At 40.0% G+C, this 19,362-nt stretch overlaps 1 protein-coding gene across 1 annotated transcript in view; it reads left to right on the top strand.

The window, feature by feature from the left end:
* Positions 1 to 4,036: 4,036 nt before the first annotated feature.
* The window catches only part of LOC126284359 (CUE domain-containing protein 2), a 98,881-nt gene continuing 83,555 nt past the window's right edge, over positions 4,037 to 19,362 (top strand). The window contains exons 1-4 of the mRNA XM_049983226.1: positions 4,037 to 4,353; positions 4,432 to 4,560; positions 6,629 to 6,834; positions 12,719 to 12,915. Coding sequence (XP_049839183.1) covers positions 4,469 to 4,560; positions 6,629 to 6,834; positions 12,719 to 12,915 — 495 coding nt within the window. The 5' untranslated portion in view covers positions 4,037 to 4,353; positions 4,432 to 4,468. The remainder of the gene's footprint in view (positions 4,354 to 4,431; positions 4,561 to 6,628; positions 6,835 to 12,718; positions 12,916 to 19,362) is intronic.

Below are 19,362 nucleotides of genomic sequence, written 5' to 3'. Positions count from 1 at the left end.
ACTTCTAAATTCTAACATTGGATCCTGTATCTCTTCTTTATCGACGCCTGTTTCTTCTTCTGCCACATCAGACAAATCTTTGTCCTCAACGAGGCCTTCAACGGCGTAATTTTTCCACTTATCCGCTCTCTCCTCTGCATTTAACAGTGGAATTCCCGGTGCACTCTTATCTAACCTAACCTAACCTAACCTAACCTAAATGTTACCACCCTTGCTTTTAATTTCACAGAAAGTTGTTTTGACTTCTTTATATGTTGAATCAGTCGTTCCGACTATCATTTCTGTTTTAGTTTCTTCACACTTTTCGTGCAGCCTTTCCGCCTTAGTTTCCCTCCACTTCCTGTTTATTGCATTCCTCATTCTGTATTCCTGAATTTCCGTGATTATTTTTGTATTTCCTTCTTTAATCAATCAACTAAAGTATTTCTTCTTTTACCCATGGTTACTTCTCAGTTACCTTCTTTGAACCTATATTTTTCTTTAACTTCTGTGAATGCTCTCTTTAGAGATGTCCATTCCTCTTCAACTGCCTTCTGCGCTATTCCTTATCGCAGTATCTATAGCCTTAGAGAACTTCAAGCATGTCTCCTCGTTCCTTAGTACTTACATATTCCGCTTCTTTGCATGTTGATTCGTCCTGACTAATCTCTTAAATCTCAGCCTTCTCTTCATCACTACTAAATTGTGATCTGAGTCTATATCTGCTCCTGGGTACACCTTACAATCCAACATCTGATTTCAGAATCTCTGCCTGACCATGATGTAATCGAACTGAAATCTTCCCATGTCTCCTAGCCTTTTCCAACTATACTTCCTCCTCTTGTGGTTCTTGAGCAGAGTATTCGCTATTACTGGAGAATTCAGTTAGTCTTTCTCCTCTTTATTCCTAGTTCCAAGCCCATATTCTCCTGTAATACTTTCTTCTACTCCTTCCCTTACAACTGCATTCTAATCCCAGATGACTGTTAGATTTTTCATCTACCTTTACGTACTGTGTTACACATTCTGTGTCCTCAAATTCTTTATCTCTTCATTTTCGGCTTCTGATGTCAGCATGCACACCTGAACTCTCGTTGTCAGTGATGGTTTGCTTTCGCTTCTGTTCGCAGCAACTCACTCTCTGCCCTACCTTCCTATTCATAACGAATTCTACTCCTGTTGTACTACACTCATGCTCATAAATTAAGGATAATGCAGATACATGGTGAAACAACTCTCTTGTGGGTGGGTTGCGGGTTTAACTCAACTCGGGATTTGACGATGCGGCGCATTTGACCTGTGGTCGTCGCACGGTGGCGCTGGCAGCAGTCCACATACGCAGAGGTGTGTTGGTGCATGTCTGAGTACGGTGCAGCGAGTAAGCGTGCGAGACGTTGTCTGGCGTGCTAATTGTGACTGTGTGTTGAAAATGGCTAAAAGAACACATATTGATGACGTTATCAAGGGTAGAATTCTAGGGCGACTGGAGGCTGGTCAAACACAGCAGGTCTTAGCACGGGCCCTCCGTGTGCCACAAAGTGTGATCTCAAGATTATGGAAACGATTCCAGCAGACAGGAAACGTGTCCAGGCGCTATAGTACGGGACGTCCACAGTGTACAACACCACAAGAAGACCGATGGTCATGGAGTACTGCAGGTAGCCTTGCTCGGGAACTTACCGCAGCCACTGGAACAGTTGTCTCCAGACACACAGTCTACAGGCAACTGAACAGACATGGGTTGTTCGTCCGAAGACCTGCAAGGTGCATTCTCCTGACCCCTGGTCACAGGAGAGCCCGTAAAGCCTGGTGTCAAGAACACAGTACATGGTCATTGGAACAATGGTCCCAGTTTATGTTCATGGACGAGTCCAGGTATAGTCTGAGCAGTGATTCTCGCCGGGTTTTCATCTGGCGTGAACCAGGAACCAGATACCAGCCCCTTAATGTCCGTGAAAGGAACCTGTATGGAGGTCGTGGTTTGATGGTGTGGGGTGGGGATTATGATTGGTGCACATACAATCCTGCATGACTTTGACAGAGGAACTGTAACGCGTCAGATGTATCGACACGTCATTTTGCACCAGTATGTCCACCTTCTCAGGGATGCAGTGGGACCCACCTTCCTCATGATGGATGATAATGCACGGCGCCACCGAGCTGCCGTCGTGGAGGAGTACCTTGAAACAGAAGATATCAGGCGATTGGAGTGGCCTGCCTATTTTCCAGACGTAAACCCCACTGAGAACGTCTGGGATGCTCTCGGTTGACGTATCGCTGCACGTATTCAAACCCCTACAACACTTCAGGAGCTCCGACAGGCAGCACTGGTGCCAGAATGGGACGCTATACCCCAGAAACTGGTCAACCACCTGATCCAGAGTATGCCAATCCATTGTGCGGCCTGTGTACGTGTGCATGTTGATCATATCCCATATTGATGTAGGGGTACATGTGCAGGAAACAGTGGCGTTTTGTAACACATGCAGTAGCATCTCTTTTCAGATTTTCTTACTTCCCTACAACATTCAATCTTCTGACATTCCATGCCCCGACTTGTAGAACGTTGCCCTCTCGTTGGTTCCTCAATATTTTTCCGTGGGTAACATACATAATAGTTATCTGAAGTTTTCTTAAAGTTTTTGGTTCTATCTGGTGTTGTCTGGTTGTCTTCAGAAGGACTCAGTTATAAGTTCTTGCTCATCCTTGATATTGAATCTTGTCCAAACAATCTTGCATGCAGTTTCTTTCATTTTCTTGTCTACTGCAAAAAATACGCCTCCATTTCCCATTACCTTATCTTTCGATGCATAGTTAGATTCTACCCCCGCAGTCAGTAACAGGTTTTTTTCAACTTTCTTCACTTAATATCGTATGAGCCCTCTGATTTGATTCAGAGAATTTGTTGCGAGTGCTTTAGCAGCTGGTCACTAGTATTCTTATTGTTCCATACATGGGTCGATATTTTTTGATTTTACACTAGTACTCCGGCAACCAACATTATCTAGATTGAATGGAGAGTCTTCTAAGTTAAGAAATCGCTTAGCATTCCACTCATAGGTATCCCTCTGGGTACCTTTGATATGTATTGCACCTCTGAGTTACTGCTCTTCGATTCCCAACCCTATGGCGCAAATCTGGGAAGTCACAGCCCAGCTTGTAACAAAACCTCCTAAGTCTCTGGTTCAAGCATTCCACCTGGCATAGAACCAGAGCGTCTCATTAAGTTCTGGGAACAATGCTGCCGGCTGTAATTTCTGTCAAAACTTCGTGAACAAGGCTGATTTTTAAGACCTTTTCTGTCAGTCGTCGGAGTGATCCAGATATTATTGTGGCTCCCAGACGAAAGGCATTTTTTTCCCAAATTGCGCTACAACACCAATCCCTTTTGCACTTGCTTCCCCCTGACAGTGGGCAGCACACTGTTAGCTGCCCAGCAGGCGAAGATTGTCTCTCTGGCTCAATCACTTATGAATGTAATGATGTGGAACAAGTGATTTTATATTTGCATTACACAGTCTGATGTTAATATGGTTACGTGCTACCGTTTTTAGCGGAATACAACATTTCACTACACAGCTGGATGTGCGCTATTCTGAAACTTGTTTTTGTTGTCGTCTTCAGTCTGAGGACTTTAATAATGCAGATCTCCACGCTAGTCTATCCTGTGTGATCATATCTGAATAACCACTACCAGCTATGTACATTTCAACGTGATTCTTCTTCATCATTTCTCCTTTAATTTAGGCTAGCTCTGCGGTGTGACCATTCCCCACGAAGGGCTGGGGTTGGGTTTGAGTTCCGGTCCGGAGAATACGTGTTATTATAGGAAATGTCGACTGGAGAATTATACGACCAAAATGTTACAATATTAGCCTATTTTTGCATTTATTTCGGAGTCATTGCGTTGTTATATAGAATTAGTATTGTTTAATACACACCTTCATTATCTTATTTTGTAGTGAATATAGTGTCTTCCAATATTGCTTTGTAGGTCTTTCTGGTTAATCGCTGATAATTGTTTTCGTCTTGTTCGGAGCTTTCTTCGTGGACGTTGACCCTAGCAATAACATAAGCAAGAAACTGTATTTGCATAAGTATATTCCCATAACTGAACTAAAGTTCTTTTCATGAGTTCGCGCGAATTCCATAAATAACAAGAAGTTTATTTCAATAATATGAATGTATTGATTGATTGCTACTTTGAGTCTAGTGCCAGTTCTTCCTCACAGATGTAGCAACTGTCGTCTGTCATTGTCAGCGAGTTGTTGTTTACCCCCGTTGTAAGTCAGTTCGCTTGTGTTAAATAAGGAGACGCCGGAAGCTTTTTATTGTTGAATTTGTACGTATATTTGAGGAGCTTGTGGAGCGAAGGTGTGTTTGGATACTGTCTGCGATTGAGTTGAAGATCTATTGTTTCTGGCATAACCTTACGGGTGTAAACAATTTTAGGTACTACGACCCCAGGCACTGAATTCATACAGATAGCATGAATCGTCCGACGATTGCAGAGCAAGAAGATCTTGTTAAAGAATCCCTTTTTAAGTTCCTGAGGAAGCACATACCAAGTGCTCAGTTGAGGTATTCATAATGCAATAATGTTAAATAGTGTTAACGATTTTGCTGCGGAAAAAATTATTTATCGCTGCTGGATAAGCGGTCTGAGAAAGGCATTAAAACAAGTAGGAAGTTTACATCTCATATAATCGTTTCGTAGCTTGAATCGACAAACTTATCCTACCATTATTATTGTTGTAAGCCGTGTGGATTCATATTTTTATTTGTTACAAGGCTTAATTTTCCATAAAAATTACATAGATGCCAGTCTTTTGAATGATGCAGACTTTTTTTATGATTAACATTGGTAATTAAGTGTGAGTGCTAATCTGTTTTCGGTCAGTAGTTTGATGTTTCAGTGTAGTAGGTAAGGTAAGAGAGACTGTAGTGACGAAATATAGGCGCACCAAATAGCCCATTTTGTTATACTGATCACAAAAGAGTTAGAACGTTATGGGAAAAAGAGTGAGAAGAACTTTGTTAAGGTACAAAGGAATGTTTACGCCTACTTAGAATGATCATAACTATCACCACATTAAAGGAGCAGAAAGAGCATATCAGCTGAGTATCACAATGTAACTGCAGGAAGTTGGTGAAATCTAATACAAGAATCTATATTGATTGACTATGCCGTAATCTGCCTCAAGATAGATGGTATGAGTAGTATCTGACTATTTTTCTAAGTTTTATTGATTGTGTTGAGTACTGTAGGCCTATATAAAAGAGAAGTTGAAGTAATTAGCATCAGCATAACTCCAAAATCAATAGTAGGAAATACAGCAGTGCATTCATTAAACCAAATCTATTGGAATCAGGTTTCCTACCATACCTTCTTGTAGTGCAAATTTGTTGCATTTTGTAAGCCACTCAGCCTTTTTTCCCCCCCTTATCTGTTGCCAACAGCATGCTACTATAACCCTATGCAATGCTCTTTGTGCTTGCATTTAAACACAATCATTGAACAGGGTGTAGTTTTCAGTAGTAAATGAGAAACCCTTGTTGCATATATCTTGTTTTCTAGAATATAGCCCACCCCAAAAGTTGTTTTTCAAGGTAGTCAGTAGCATACTCTCCGATTTAAACGGGTGCCATCTAGTAATATACATTTTTATCTTGTGAGGGTATCGTTTGAGCATGCGATTGCAAGAGTGATTGAAAAGGCCCATCGTAGGTCCTATTCCATGTATGGAGATTATCACATACACAGGGAACTGAATCATGTACCATCTGAGCCACTGTGAAACACATTATATTTTAATGACAGGAAATACCTGTTGCAGGAACCAGATTCTGATGCAGCTCTTACAATTTGCATACCGAATGATTCATTCAGTAATGTCAATACCATAATAACAGTAATAATCACCCTAAAATACATTTGTAACAAAAGTAATTATCCTTCATATTTTTTGTCATTTTTTGTTGTTTGAAACTTACACCTGAAGGTATAAGTTGTTGTTACCAGTGTAGTCTTTATCTTTGTTTGCTACAATGCTACAGTTAAAACAAGAATTCATTTATTATGAATTATTTTTATTTTTGGACCTAATCTGGCAGTATTCTGTTTTGGTGTCTTCCTTTATTTCATCTATTACCTTTCACTGTAAACGAATTTCCTCAGAACCACATTTAATATCATCCATGTAGCAGCATTACTAGTGCTTGATCAGTGAAATATCTTCTCATCTGAGGCATATAAATGTATTAGATTTTTCACAAAATATTTTGTGAAAGACTGTGATACTCTTTCTGAAGTAATGGGGCATTGCCTGGGAAGAGATTTTTTTTTTCCCCGGTCATGTACACTCTTTTGCTGGCTGAAATTTCTATTAAGTGTTAGTGTAGCATACTAATAGAAAGTCTGTCAGTCTCATGAAGGTGATGCACTATGTAGACATTATCTATAGTCCTCATATCTCCAGTACCATTTCCAGAGTGAACAGTAAATGAGCCATTGTAAGCAAAGCTATGTATTTCCAATTGTTCTGTTCCTTTAGAAGATAATTTACTGTATAGGAGGTAAGATAAATTTTATGTGCAATACAATCCTTTAAAAGTACTTGTTAATAATGAGATTTTTTTTATACCGCAGTTCTATTGATGAGATTGTTTTGAGATATGTAGTAAGCATACTTGAAGACCTCGGCACAGAAGCAAGTGTGGAAGAAGCTTTTGATGTTGAAGGTTTTTGTGAGATGATGGCAGCGTATTTCCCCGAATTTTCCACAATACATCACACAGATGTCTGTCAGTGGATGTTCGAGTTGGAGGCAACATTAAGCCAAAAGAAGAGAAAGGGTAATTGACACTGATTTATGCATGTATTAGATGTAGGGTATGCTCCCCTTATGAATTTTGAAAAAGTGTATGGAATTGTGTGATATGTATAGCATAAAGTTTGTGCATATTTTGATGTACCATTCTTAATGGTTATAACCTCCAATTTTGTTTTGTCAGAAAGAGTTGGTTGTTTTATACTACAAAGATTTTGTTTGTTTTGGACACCCTCTGGATAAGGATAAGGAGGTGAACTTGGAAATGCCCAAGCCAACCATTTGTAGATCTATTATATTTAGTGTTTGATAGATATATTATGACATGCATTGGGAAGGAAATAAACAGAAATACTAGATACATTCACACTAGCTTCCGTGCTTGTTAGATTGATGTGGTAGCTGCCACCATCAGTTGCGAGCTCAGTGCACATTAGCCAATGTGAGACTGGAAAAGATATTTGTTATTTGAAATAGTAGGGGTCACATTTGTTCAATCATCTAAGAATGAGTGATAGCCTCTTTTCCTTTTGTAATTTTATGAAGAAAGTAGTCACCTGTGAGTCATTATTTTATGCATGACATCCTGAAAGCTGTGGATCATGACAATCAGGTATATTCAGTATTTCTTGACTTCTGAAAAGCATTTGACCAAGTATCACAATACTTATTAAGGAAAGTGTGGATAATGTGAGGTATCAAAAGAAATTTGTGACTGGGTGGAGGATTTATTGGTAGGGAGGATGCAGCATGTTATTTTGGATGAAGAGTTATCAACAGATGTAGAAATAAATTTGAGCATTGCCCTGGGAAATGTTTTGGAATCCTTGGTGTTCATATTGCATGGTAGTGACCTGGTAGCAACTCTAATCATTTGCAGATGATACTTTTGTCTCTGACAAAGCACTGTTCTGAGAAAAACTGCATAGTTATGCAGTCAGATCTTTGTAGGATTTCAAAGTGATGCAAAAACTGGCAACCTACTTTAGATGCTCATAAATGTAAAATTGTGCATTTTATATAATACAAAAATACAGTTCCTAATGACTACAATATCAGTGAGTCCCAACTGGTATCAGTCAGCTCATACAAATACCAGGTTGTAACATTTTGTGGGTATACTGAAAGGAATGATTACATAAGTTCATACACAGATAAACTAGTGAGGGATATACTACAATCTCCTACTTATTCCTTGTGTAGGACCCACAAAGGCAAAATTGGAGTAATTAAAGATTTTTAACCAGTCGTTCTGTCAAGGCTCTATGTTGTGGTCTTCATTCCAAACACTTATTTGATGCAGCTCTCCATGCTAATCTGTCCTGTACAAGCTTCTACAAGCTGCATCCACTTGAACTTGCTTACTGTATTCAAGCCTTGGTCTCCCTCTACAATTTTTACTGATGTTCAGTCTTGCTCAGAGCCAGAAACCTGTTCCATAGTGGACCAACAAAATAATTATAAAAACACTGGTAGGGGCTCGAGCAACATAAACAACATGTATCAAGAATACATTTATCACTCTCAAGACTCATCTGTCCTGTCAAAAGGAGGAGTGTTGGGAAAATTTGTAATCACTATTTGGATTCAATTCCTCCTCTCAAGTAACATACACGGTATTTATGGGCACCAATTATCCTCTAGTATCCTGAGCATCTATCAGTACGGTGCCATATAATCTGACCCCATTATACTTGCTGAGTAACTAGCAACACAATTTGACCAAGCCCCAAAATCTGACAAGTACCATCCTGCCTTCCATATCCAGAGAAGATGAGAGGAGATTATCTGTCCTTGATTCTCAACTGTGAGCACCTCAAAGCCTTGGCACTGTTCCCCAAGAACGAGCCAGACCCTGATTGCATACGTAAGTAGATGCTTTATCATTTACTCTTAGAATACAAATGTTGTATTCTTGCAGTTCTTAACCACTTTTGGCAAGAGGATGAGTACCCTTCCCTCCCCACCCCCAACCCCTCTCCTCTCCCTGATGACTGCTCAGTGAAATGACAGCATTGTTTTTCCCTATTTTAAAACTGGGAAAGAACCATCAAGTGGACAGCTATCGCCTCAATTCTCTTACAAGCACTTTTTGCAAATGGTTCAAGTGTCTCAAATGAGTAGTGAGCTGATCTGGACTTCAAAGGTGGACTGCTGTCCAAATTATGTTATGGATTTCTGACAAGGCAAGTCTACCTGTGTCTTAGGAATCTGGTATCATAATGGCCAACACCTGGTAGCCATTTTTTCTACCTGTAAAGAGCCTGTGATACACATAGTGGCATCATATTCTTACTGCTCTACACTGATAGATCTTTCAAGATTCTCTCCCAGTTTTTATTCAAAAATTTTATGTCAGTGGTCTGTCTGAGTTTAAAAAAAGATGCTTCTGACAGTTTTAAATCCTGGGCTCCATTTAGAGTGTAACCATTTTCCAAGCAAGAGGCTGTGAGGTCTGCAGTCTAACAGTGTCCGTACTGTATGTTGATGACTTGCATCTACCACACTTCTTGAAACCTTAGTATTACAGGGCACCATAAGAAAAGCCTCATCTATGCCAACCATCCGTGCACTCAAAATACTTCTAAAATACGCGCCATAGTTAGTTTACCCAAATCTACATCATAACGAGTTTCTTATTGGATTAGAGACATATTGCTTTCTAGGACAAGTTTTTGATGCTGAGCTAACTCGGTTACCTCATAGACACCAACTTAAATAGAAGTACCAGGTAAAACTTCATACTCAATGTGACTATTTCATCCTTCTAAGATAGCCAGACATTGGACATCATCATATATGATGGGTTCATCACTTCAAACTAGAAACAAAAAAAAACTGCAATCCGTGGAGTGGCACGACACCATCTTTCCTCTAAAGAAAATGTTGAAAGACACCCTCAACCAGCAGAGTTACGGTGATGGTCTTCTCAGCCTCTGAAGGGATTATTCTGTTTAATGTCCTCCCTCTTGATGCAACGATCAACTCTCAAGTGAATTGTTCTGCTCTCCACAACATTGAAGAAATGAATTCAGCATGTTCCTCACAAAAATACAAATGAACTTCTCCTTCTTCATGACAACACATTATCTCACACAAGTCTGTGCACCCAAGAGGAGCTCGCAAAACTTCATTGGACTGTTCTTCCTCATCTACTCTACAGCCTAATCTCAGTGCTCCAGCTTCCATCTGTGTGGCCCAATGAAGGGTGCTTTCTGCAGGAAGCATTGTGGGGATGATGGGGTGGTTATTGATGCAGTAAGATGTTGGCTCCAATGTTGGTCTGTAGAGTGGTGTTGAGGCCCTCCCAGTAAGGCTGTCACGTGGAATGGAGGTTATGTTGAAAAATAGGTTTTTGTAACCAAAAGAGTGGGTAATACTATGATGTGTTGGAGTCCTGATAAAAACCAACCTGCTTCCAGAAAAAAAAGTGTTGGATTACTTATTGAATGCAGTTTGTAAATCTGTTTACAACATTTTTCTGTGACTGTTCTTATTGATCCAGAGTTAAGTCAACTGTAATCTTGATTCCACATGGCAGTGGTTTGGTTTAGATCACTTGGTGGCTCTTTCAAATTATGGTACTCTCTCTTCTTTTATTTTGTGGAAACCATTTCTCTCCCTCATAGGCTACTCATGTCTCTACGTACATTGGTATACATTTGAATCTTATAGGCTGTATTTCATTTGAATTTAATTGAAATTTGGTTGTTGGATATTCTTATTCTTATAGTCTCATTCCTGAATGCTGCCTCATCAGTTGTTAAAGTCAATGGCCAATTTGAAAGGGGGTCACCATTTTCCAGTTCCTATCCATTTATCTTAAAGATTGCATGGCTGTCACCTGTCATAATAGATTATTTTTGTCATTGATTGTTTTGAATTTGAGCACTTCAGAGAAATAATTTTCAATAAACAGTATCTGTGATTTCTAAGATCACTGTCTCATGTGGGCAAGCAGTTGTTGCAGTGTCATTATATGTATTTCATTTTGTCCATTCACTATTGCCCATGTTGTCGTCAGATGCATCTATCTGTTTGTATCCTTTGGGTTTTCAAGCGAATTGTGCCCCCCTTCCCAACAGGATGACACTTGTTTCACGTTCGGGTACTGAGGTGGTGGGTCTACCATGTTAAGGTCTCCTGACCTGTACAGTATTCCCACTGGATGTAGCTGGCTATTTTGCTTGGGCTATTGACTTAAGACTATTACTTCAGTGACCTTGTTATTTCTTCATGACTGCCCATCTTGGAATAGCTCGTACTTTGTTACCAAAATCCTGCAGTACTCACTGGAAGCATTTTACTTAACATTATATGCAATTTTGTAAAGGAGTGTGACATTGCTTTAATTAATGTGATGTCTATTGTTGACATCAGTTGCAGTAACTTTCCTTATTAATATTTGTTTACCAGTAACACTACAATAAACTCTTTATATCAGATGTACAATTTCAGATATTACAACTGAACGGATATATTTGATAGCTGACGAGATTCTTTCTTGTTTCCTGTGACGTCCTCTTCATTGTCATGGTGCTATTTCCTAGACAGCACACTCCAGTTCATCAGGCTGGAATGCAGCAGCATGAAATAACTGATAAGCCAGCAAGTACTACAATGTATAGTAAAACTGCCATCATCAGTCCAACTCCAAGATGCAGGGCGTATGTCCATACCAGTGTACAGCCACAAACAATAACAAAAACTTCCAAACAATGTATGGTCGAACATTGCTTAACTAATAAAACGACCTTAAACTGTCGCGATCATCATTCATCGGTTAGGTACTACATGTTGTGGAAAACATCATTCTTCCGAAAGAAAGTGATATGTTGCATTATATTTGCAAGATTTTTTTGTGTGTGGATTTTCTCCCTGAGCTGAAAAGCCCCAGGTAATGCACTGGGAACTTGACTTTCACCCTCTTCCATGTGCTATACTTCTAATGGAGTATTGCATTGCCCAGGGCGTACATGGTTCTCACCATTGTGTTTAAATTGAAAAATGTTTTACCAACTTATCAAATGGTTGTATGTGTAACTAAAACAAAAGTAATGGCAATGGAAGAGAAACATAGGTAAATTCATTAAAACATTTCAAGGCAGAAATATCAATATACAAAACTAATCCAGACATGGTTCAGAATATACAGAGATATAATGTTATAAATGGTTATACAAGCAAGTATCTTGGTAGAACTATAGAGGAAAAGATAACACTAAGAATGTGGTGGATAAAATGTCATTTATGATAGTGCCAAACTGGATCGTAAGATAAGGAGATGAACAAAGAATTGAAGCAGCTGAGATGAGGTTTGTGACATCACTTCTTGGACCAACACTAAGAGAAAGAGTGCAGAGTGCATATATGACAGCTAGATGTAAACACAACAGTGACAGAAGAGATTAGATACTGCCAAGTAAAAATGTGACCTGACATCAAAAGGATGACACTTGAATTACGTTTCAAACGAACTGGGAAATGGGCCAACAACTTATCTTTGAAATAGAAGAAAAAAATTTATTTTATGCATTGTGCAATTCATTATTGTAGTAAACAACAGATTGACAAGACAGATATGGATGAGTGTTGTATGTCATGAAGCACTTTGAGTATTTTCTTGCTAGGTTTGACTTTGAGCTTATGAGTATGATTTGGTGGTAAATTATTTTAGGCGACTCATTTAAGGTTTTTGGATGGCTCACTCCACATTGTCCAGTAGATTTCAGCAAAGTTATGAAAGTGACTGCACAGCACATTTATAGAAAAAAAGTAAATTGGAATGAAATAAGTTTAAAATTTCATAAAACTGTTAACGTATTTAATTGGGACATTACATTGTAAGAGTAAAAAGTAGCACCACTTGTGTGTAAGTGTGTAATATTTAGTGACATTTTTGTCCACAGATGAGTGCAACAGCAGCGATTCCTTTGCAAAGGATATACCTGTGCTAACTCTTCAGACGCTTGTACCTACTCGTAACCATGGTGACAGTGAGAGCAGTGGTGGTGGCAGTGGTGACACCACAAAACGTGTACACCAGCTTTCTGAAAACAGCGATGGAAGCTCAGACAGCAGTGGGGACTATTATTTGGGACAGGAGGTAATCTACATATTATCCTTCCATGTAATTCATGTGACTGTAGGGGGTACCGCAGGGACATACTATTCAGTTTCTTCTCAAATTAAGCACATTGTGTACTACATATCTGAGCTTGATTCTGAGAGCATGTGTTTGAATTGATAGTAAATCAGTTTTGTTTCTTCTTCTAGAACTTTTTTTTTTTACATAAATATGATGTTATCTTGTTCTGTGACAAGTGCTGTTCCCACCATAATATTGGGCATCCTCTAGTTTGATATCCTTGTGGCTTGTCTCTGCCGGACAGCTAGATCGGCCACTCTGAAAGGGTCCCAGTTGTTCAATATACTCATTGACATTTCTGGTATTGTAATCTGATGTGACTACACAGATTTTCCAAGCATATTACATGATGAGTTCCTGTCAGATATGCAGCTGGATCGTGCAGTTATCTCAATGCAATATTTCCACGTTCCATCTGGCAGCCATCTTGAGGTGAGAAGACTATAGGCCTATGCTAATCTCATCAGAACTGATCGATACCGTAGATGACAGCCCTTTTATACGCCACAGAAGGTTAACAGTGCATGTGCCAGAAATCGTGTCTCCTGCCCTGTAGCACAAGGAAAGTTACAGTGCTACCAGTGTGAAAGCTGGCAGAAAAGGTGAATCTCTATGGAGTATGACTGTTGGTATATTCTGCCGGCCTAAGCAATATCAGATAGAACAGGGTTCGAAATATAACTTAATGGGTAACTCATCTATATTTATAATGTTGTCCGATAGTCTAATTTCAATGTATTCTTTTCAAACACATTCTATAAAGTGAGACACAGGAAATCATTTGTGTTTTATCAGTTGAGAATGGCATGGCTAATGGTCTGTATCTATGGGCCTTCATGGCCTGTTCGGGAGGAGTTTAGTTTTAGTTTTTTATAAGATTGTGTGTCTATTGATGCGAATACATCTACATCTACAAGACTACTCTGCAATTCACATTTAAGTGCTTGGCAGAGGGTTCATCGAACCACAATCATACTATCACTCTACTATTCCACTCCCGAACAGCGAGCGGGAAAAACGAGTTCTGATTTCTCTTATTTTATTTTGATGATCATTCCTACCTATGTAGGTTGGGCTCAACAAAATATTTTCGCATTCGGAAGAGAAAGTTGGTGACTGAAATTTCGTAAAAAGGTTTGTCCATAGATGTTTTTACCAAAATGGCGAGGGAGTTTCCTTAACTAGGTGTATAATATAGACACTTTAGGTATTATGTCTTCTAAAATTCCATCCTACCTCTGAAAATATGTGCCCCACCATGTGGTAGGAAAGCTACTGATCTACATGCGTCACTGACTGCTTTCAGCAAAGGTCCAAACTTGAAGGCAAAATGGGTCTGTTTGTCGGTGTAGCCTTTCTGCCCGAACATGAGCTTAAGGCATTCCAGCTCTTGTTTCAAGCTTTGTGCATCTGAGAAAGTGTAAGCACTCTTTGCCAATGTCTGCAGGAGCTCTGTGCATTGGTACAGTGAATAACTGCTCAGTGTGTTTAAATACCAATCTGCATGTGTAGGCTTATGCAAATACTGTGTCCAAGAGCCCAGTTGTCCTTCCTGTAGACAAATACATGTATTAATGTAAGTTTTCCACCCCTTTTTACCTCCATTTTGAACTTTATGCTGGAATGAAGACAATTAATATGATTCATGGAATGACTTGGACCTATTTTGTGTGACCACATCGTAAGCATATCGTAGTTTTTGGTCTGAATCAGTTCTGGTTAGAATAGCATACAGTACTTGCACCTGAAGATGGTGGCCAGGTCAATTTTGGGAGTATTGTGTTCCGATGATTGCATGATCTGACTGCAGACCCAACAAGAATATTTTTGTTTGTGTGTAAAGGCCAGCCTTTAATTAGGAAGATTAACAATGTAAAAAAAGACAGATAACTACTTGGCATAGAGAAGACATGTTAATTGCAGACAGGCACAATTAAGACACTACATAAAGCTTTTGGCCACGTCCTTCCATGAGTACAACACACACACACACACACACACACACACACACACACACACAACCATTTGAGCACACTATCAAGCACACCTCATGCACACATGACCACCAACTCCAGCATCTTGGGCCAAAATGCCCCCCAGGGGGCACACAGCTATTTCCTGGGTATATGTGTGACATGCATGGGTCCCTGAGCTATTGCAGCCTTTATTCCCTTCCAGGGTGCTTTATCTTCCCCTTCCTTTTCCTATCTGTTTTTCTTTATTCCTTTCACTTTGCCCCTGCCTTTGTGTGGTTAGTTTGGTTTGTTTGATTCTGCTCCTCTTTTTGGCTTTTCTTTTTTGGTCCTCCTCATGGATTTGATCTCCATCTCTAAATTTGAAACCTCTGGTATGAGCCAGATGGGGAACAACTCCCTCCCTAGCATCTTAGGCATGGCTTCCTCTCCCCTACTCCTCCTCTCTCCCTCTTCCTTTTCTTCCTTCCCCTCCCGCCCCACCACAGCCTTTTTGCCTCCTCCCTAGGTTACCAACTCTGTAGCCAGTCCAGGTAGTGGGGCTATTATGTACCCATCTGGCTGCGCCCCCTGACACCATGGGGATTGCACTGCTGGTACCTGCACTGTGAACACCTCAAGCCCACAAGTGGTTGCCCATCTTATCACCACAAGTGGTTGCCCATCTTATCAGGGCATTGGAACTACTGGCAATGACTGTCCTGTCAGGTGGCCATTGCTATGGCTGGGTGGTACAGCCAGGTGAGTCCCTGTTTGGAGTGGGTGGTACCAGGGCGGACATTCAATATGACACAGTTGTAATTTTCCATAAGAATCTTCTCCTCCAGACTGATGACGAACCTGGGGCTAATCTGGAACAACATGGTGTTCATTTTATCCGGCATGTCCAGAGAGGCCCCAAGGGCCATCATGTAGACACTGGCACTTTCATCCTGGCATTTGAGAGGATATGCTGTCCGAGAAGGTCAATGTAATGGTATATATAATCCGTTCATCATAAGAATAAATCTGATGTAAGCATTGCACTATGTATTCTTCTGCATTTGCTGGAACCTCTTTAGATTTCCGTTTCATGTGCGACTGTTGAGTATGATATAAGGATACATTTTGTGCTGTGTGTTACACGCCCATTGACTTAGCGTTAATATGGGACATCGGCTTTACCGGCGCATTTACCTTGGACAGCCCTGACCAGTCAGCTGGTACAGCTAGCCTGCAGTGATGTGTCCAGCTGCAGTTCATACATAAAAAGAGGTGAGCAGAGGAGCAGTACAGCTTCGAATGTCGTATAATTTTTAAGCAGAATGTAGTAATACACTGCAAATTCCCAGAATACACTCCTCAGATGACTAGACAATAACTGCTACATGTTATCGTTTTAGCTAATGTACTATCGTAATTAAAAACAAGTATGATGTAAATTTCCGACTTAACCACAGGATAATTTTTCTGCATAAACTGTGAGTAACATAAGAGAGTTGAAGGATTTCACTGTATAGTTAAATATTGAAGCCACTGTAGGTATTACTTACAGTCAGTTGCCTGGTAATCTCTTAGCTCCTTCCTTATCCAAACTCGAGAAATACATTGCAGTTCTGGAAGTGTCACCTGCTACGTTGATAACGAGCCTATCAACACCAGACTCCACGAAGACGCCGAGGCGCAGCATTTTCTCTTCTTCTTTTGACGATCCATTGTACATCCCGCTAGCGTTCGGCAGTGACGTGTGAAAAAGCTGCGTGCTTTAGTTCCAGTACATCTGAAAGCTTAACAGCCTTGTTACTTCTCGGGCCAAATCCCACAGCTTGGCTCCAGATCAGCTCTGTTGGGTAGCAAATGTAAAAATTCATCATTTGTGTGATAATGTGCTCGATGCTGTGAAAATGGTTGTTTGTCATCTTTCTATGATACCTATTTACCTCTGGTATACATGATGGACATAGTCCAAATAAAGAGGATTTGGTTTTCCATTTGTGCCCTGAAAAATTAAATTGTTATGTTTTCTTAATTTAAACAACTTTTGTGAACAGTCTTTCATAAAACATTGATAATTAAGAATTTGTATTTGAAATGGAAACAGGAATTTCATGTCCAATATGTAATTAGAAACAAGAAGACGTGCATTATTCATAAAAAATGATGATGAGTTTTATACTTATGAGATGTAGGTATTTCAAATTGAATGAGAAGGAAAAAAATGATAATGGGGAGATTTTAGCCAACGCATGAATAACCACATTTGGTTTGCATTCCATTACGCTACCAACTGCGCTACACGTTCAGTGTGGGTTTGTTTATCCACTGCATTATATACAACCCTGGGAAAACTTCAAAGCCAATTATCTCTGTAAATTTATAAAAAACATTCGGAACAGCTTATTTCTCGGCACTTTTTAACCGTATTCCACGACCGTGTTTCACTACACGATGATCAGAGCACAACACTGCAGAGGCTGTGACTGTACATGATTTTTGAAATAAAAGCTATGTGGCTAAAGTGTGATTAAGAAAAATGTTGATGGCTGTTAATACATTTGAATATCTTAAAGTTTCATGTAGTGTAACTTAGTGGGGTGGAGATGGTGGAGCGTTGGTGAAGGTAGTTGTTGGTGCCTTTGTCATGGGAGGCTAGATTATGGGAAATTGGTTGGAGATATTGATCAGTGAGGACCAAAATTCTTTCAATGGGGGCACAATAACTATCCATAATGGGTCATCCAGGAGTGTTGTGCTTGTAGATTTTGGGGCATGTAGAAGGTGGGAGTGCGGGGTGTCGTAGGGGTGTGGAGGGAAATGGACTCGGGGGAAATATACTGGGAAGGGACTAATGCTTTAAGCATGGATTGGAGGTTTTGTACTTCGGGCATGGGGTCACTCTGGCAAAGTTTATAGGTGGAGGAGTCGGATAATTGGCAGAGGCCTTCCATCTGGTAGACCATAATTAGCCTCATGAGTACAGAAATAGGCAATGCCATGCTGTCAGTTTTGGAGAAAAGTGTAAATTTTACTCCTATACTGGGGAGTCTTCCCAGCCAAGAATTTATTTTCTCAGTGGAGCATGTACTATCCAGCTTTCCTGAGGACCAAGCAGAAGATATCGGGCAAAAGGTCTCCCTTCTGTTACATCAGGCTCCGGGCTCAAGTAATATCTCCACTGCCAGAATGGCAACAATCTGGTTCATTAGAGAAGATCCAGTTTCATTTATCATACCAGCGGACAAAGGCAACACAATGGTTCTTCTTTCACAGGATTATGTGGGCGAAATGGATTATTTACTTAAAAGCTTGACATATTGAAGTTGCAGAATGGTCCTACTGAATGAATAAAGTGGAAGATGCTTTCACTTCTGAAGAAGAGTTAGTTATAATATGATGTGCTGAAAAACCTTTGTCCTTTTACTGCCAGACTCACTGCCCACAAGAAGAGCGATAGGACTTCGGGATATACTGTTTATCGAAAGCTGATGCCCGTGGATTAGTATCTACATTACATTTTAGCTGTCCTTCCCTGTACCAATGCACAAGGGTCTTGCAAACATTGGCAAAGAGGGAGATTCAAAGAGCTTGCCACAAGAGCTGGAACACCTTAAGCTCATATTCAAGATAAATGGCTACACAAACAGAACTGTTGAACCTTCGAGCTTGGACCTTCAGCAGAACCAGTAGAAGATATACCTGCATCTACATCCATTCTCAGCAAACCACAGTGAAGTGCATGGCGGAGGGTATGTCCCATTGTACCAGTTATTAGGGTTTCTTCCTGTTCCATTCATGTATGGAATGCAGGAAGAATTATTGTTTGAATGAATGCCTGTGTGCATCTGTAATTATGCTAATTTTGTCATCACAATCCCTATGTGAGCGATACATCCGAGGTTGTGCATGTAGCTCAGTGTTTCTCCTACCACGTGCTGCAGAGTATCTTAAAAGGTAGGACAGCTTTTGAAAAGATATAATATCTAAAGTGTATTTTGCCTGCAAGCCAACCAATATAGAGAACTCCTTGTCTCAGTGAAAGATGAGCTAAGATTGAGGAAGCCTGTCATTTATTGACTCCTTGCCATTGTGGTAAAACATGTACATGGTCAAACTGTTTGCACCAGTAGACACAGAATTTTAACTGATAAATCACAAATGGTCTCCCCTGCCTCCCGCTTTTGCATTTGTGCTACGTCACGTCAATTTTCTCGAGTTTGGTACAGATTGAGACTGCCACCCAAGTCTAAAGATTCAATATGTTACCTAAATTTCATATGCTGCAACATATTATGTAGCATGCACCAAACGTAAAATTGTAGTGACCTTCATTTTTTATCGCAAACTTTATTCGAATTTTGTGCAGTGTCTTACTTCCATGTAAATATCACAATAACTATGGCCATTAACAAAATGCTGGGTATGCCATCTTGAACTTGATGTATAAAGCTATAAG

This window comes from Schistocerca gregaria, chromosome 8 (assembly GCF_023897955.1).
Source record: "Schistocerca gregaria isolate iqSchGreg1 chromosome 8, iqSchGreg1.2, whole genome shotgun sequence".
Classification (NCBI taxonomy): Eukaryota; Metazoa; Arthropoda; class Insecta; order Orthoptera; family Acrididae; genus Schistocerca; species Schistocerca gregaria.
Note: the sequence above shows the minus strand (reverse complement) of the source record. Positions and strands in the feature narration are given on the sequence as shown.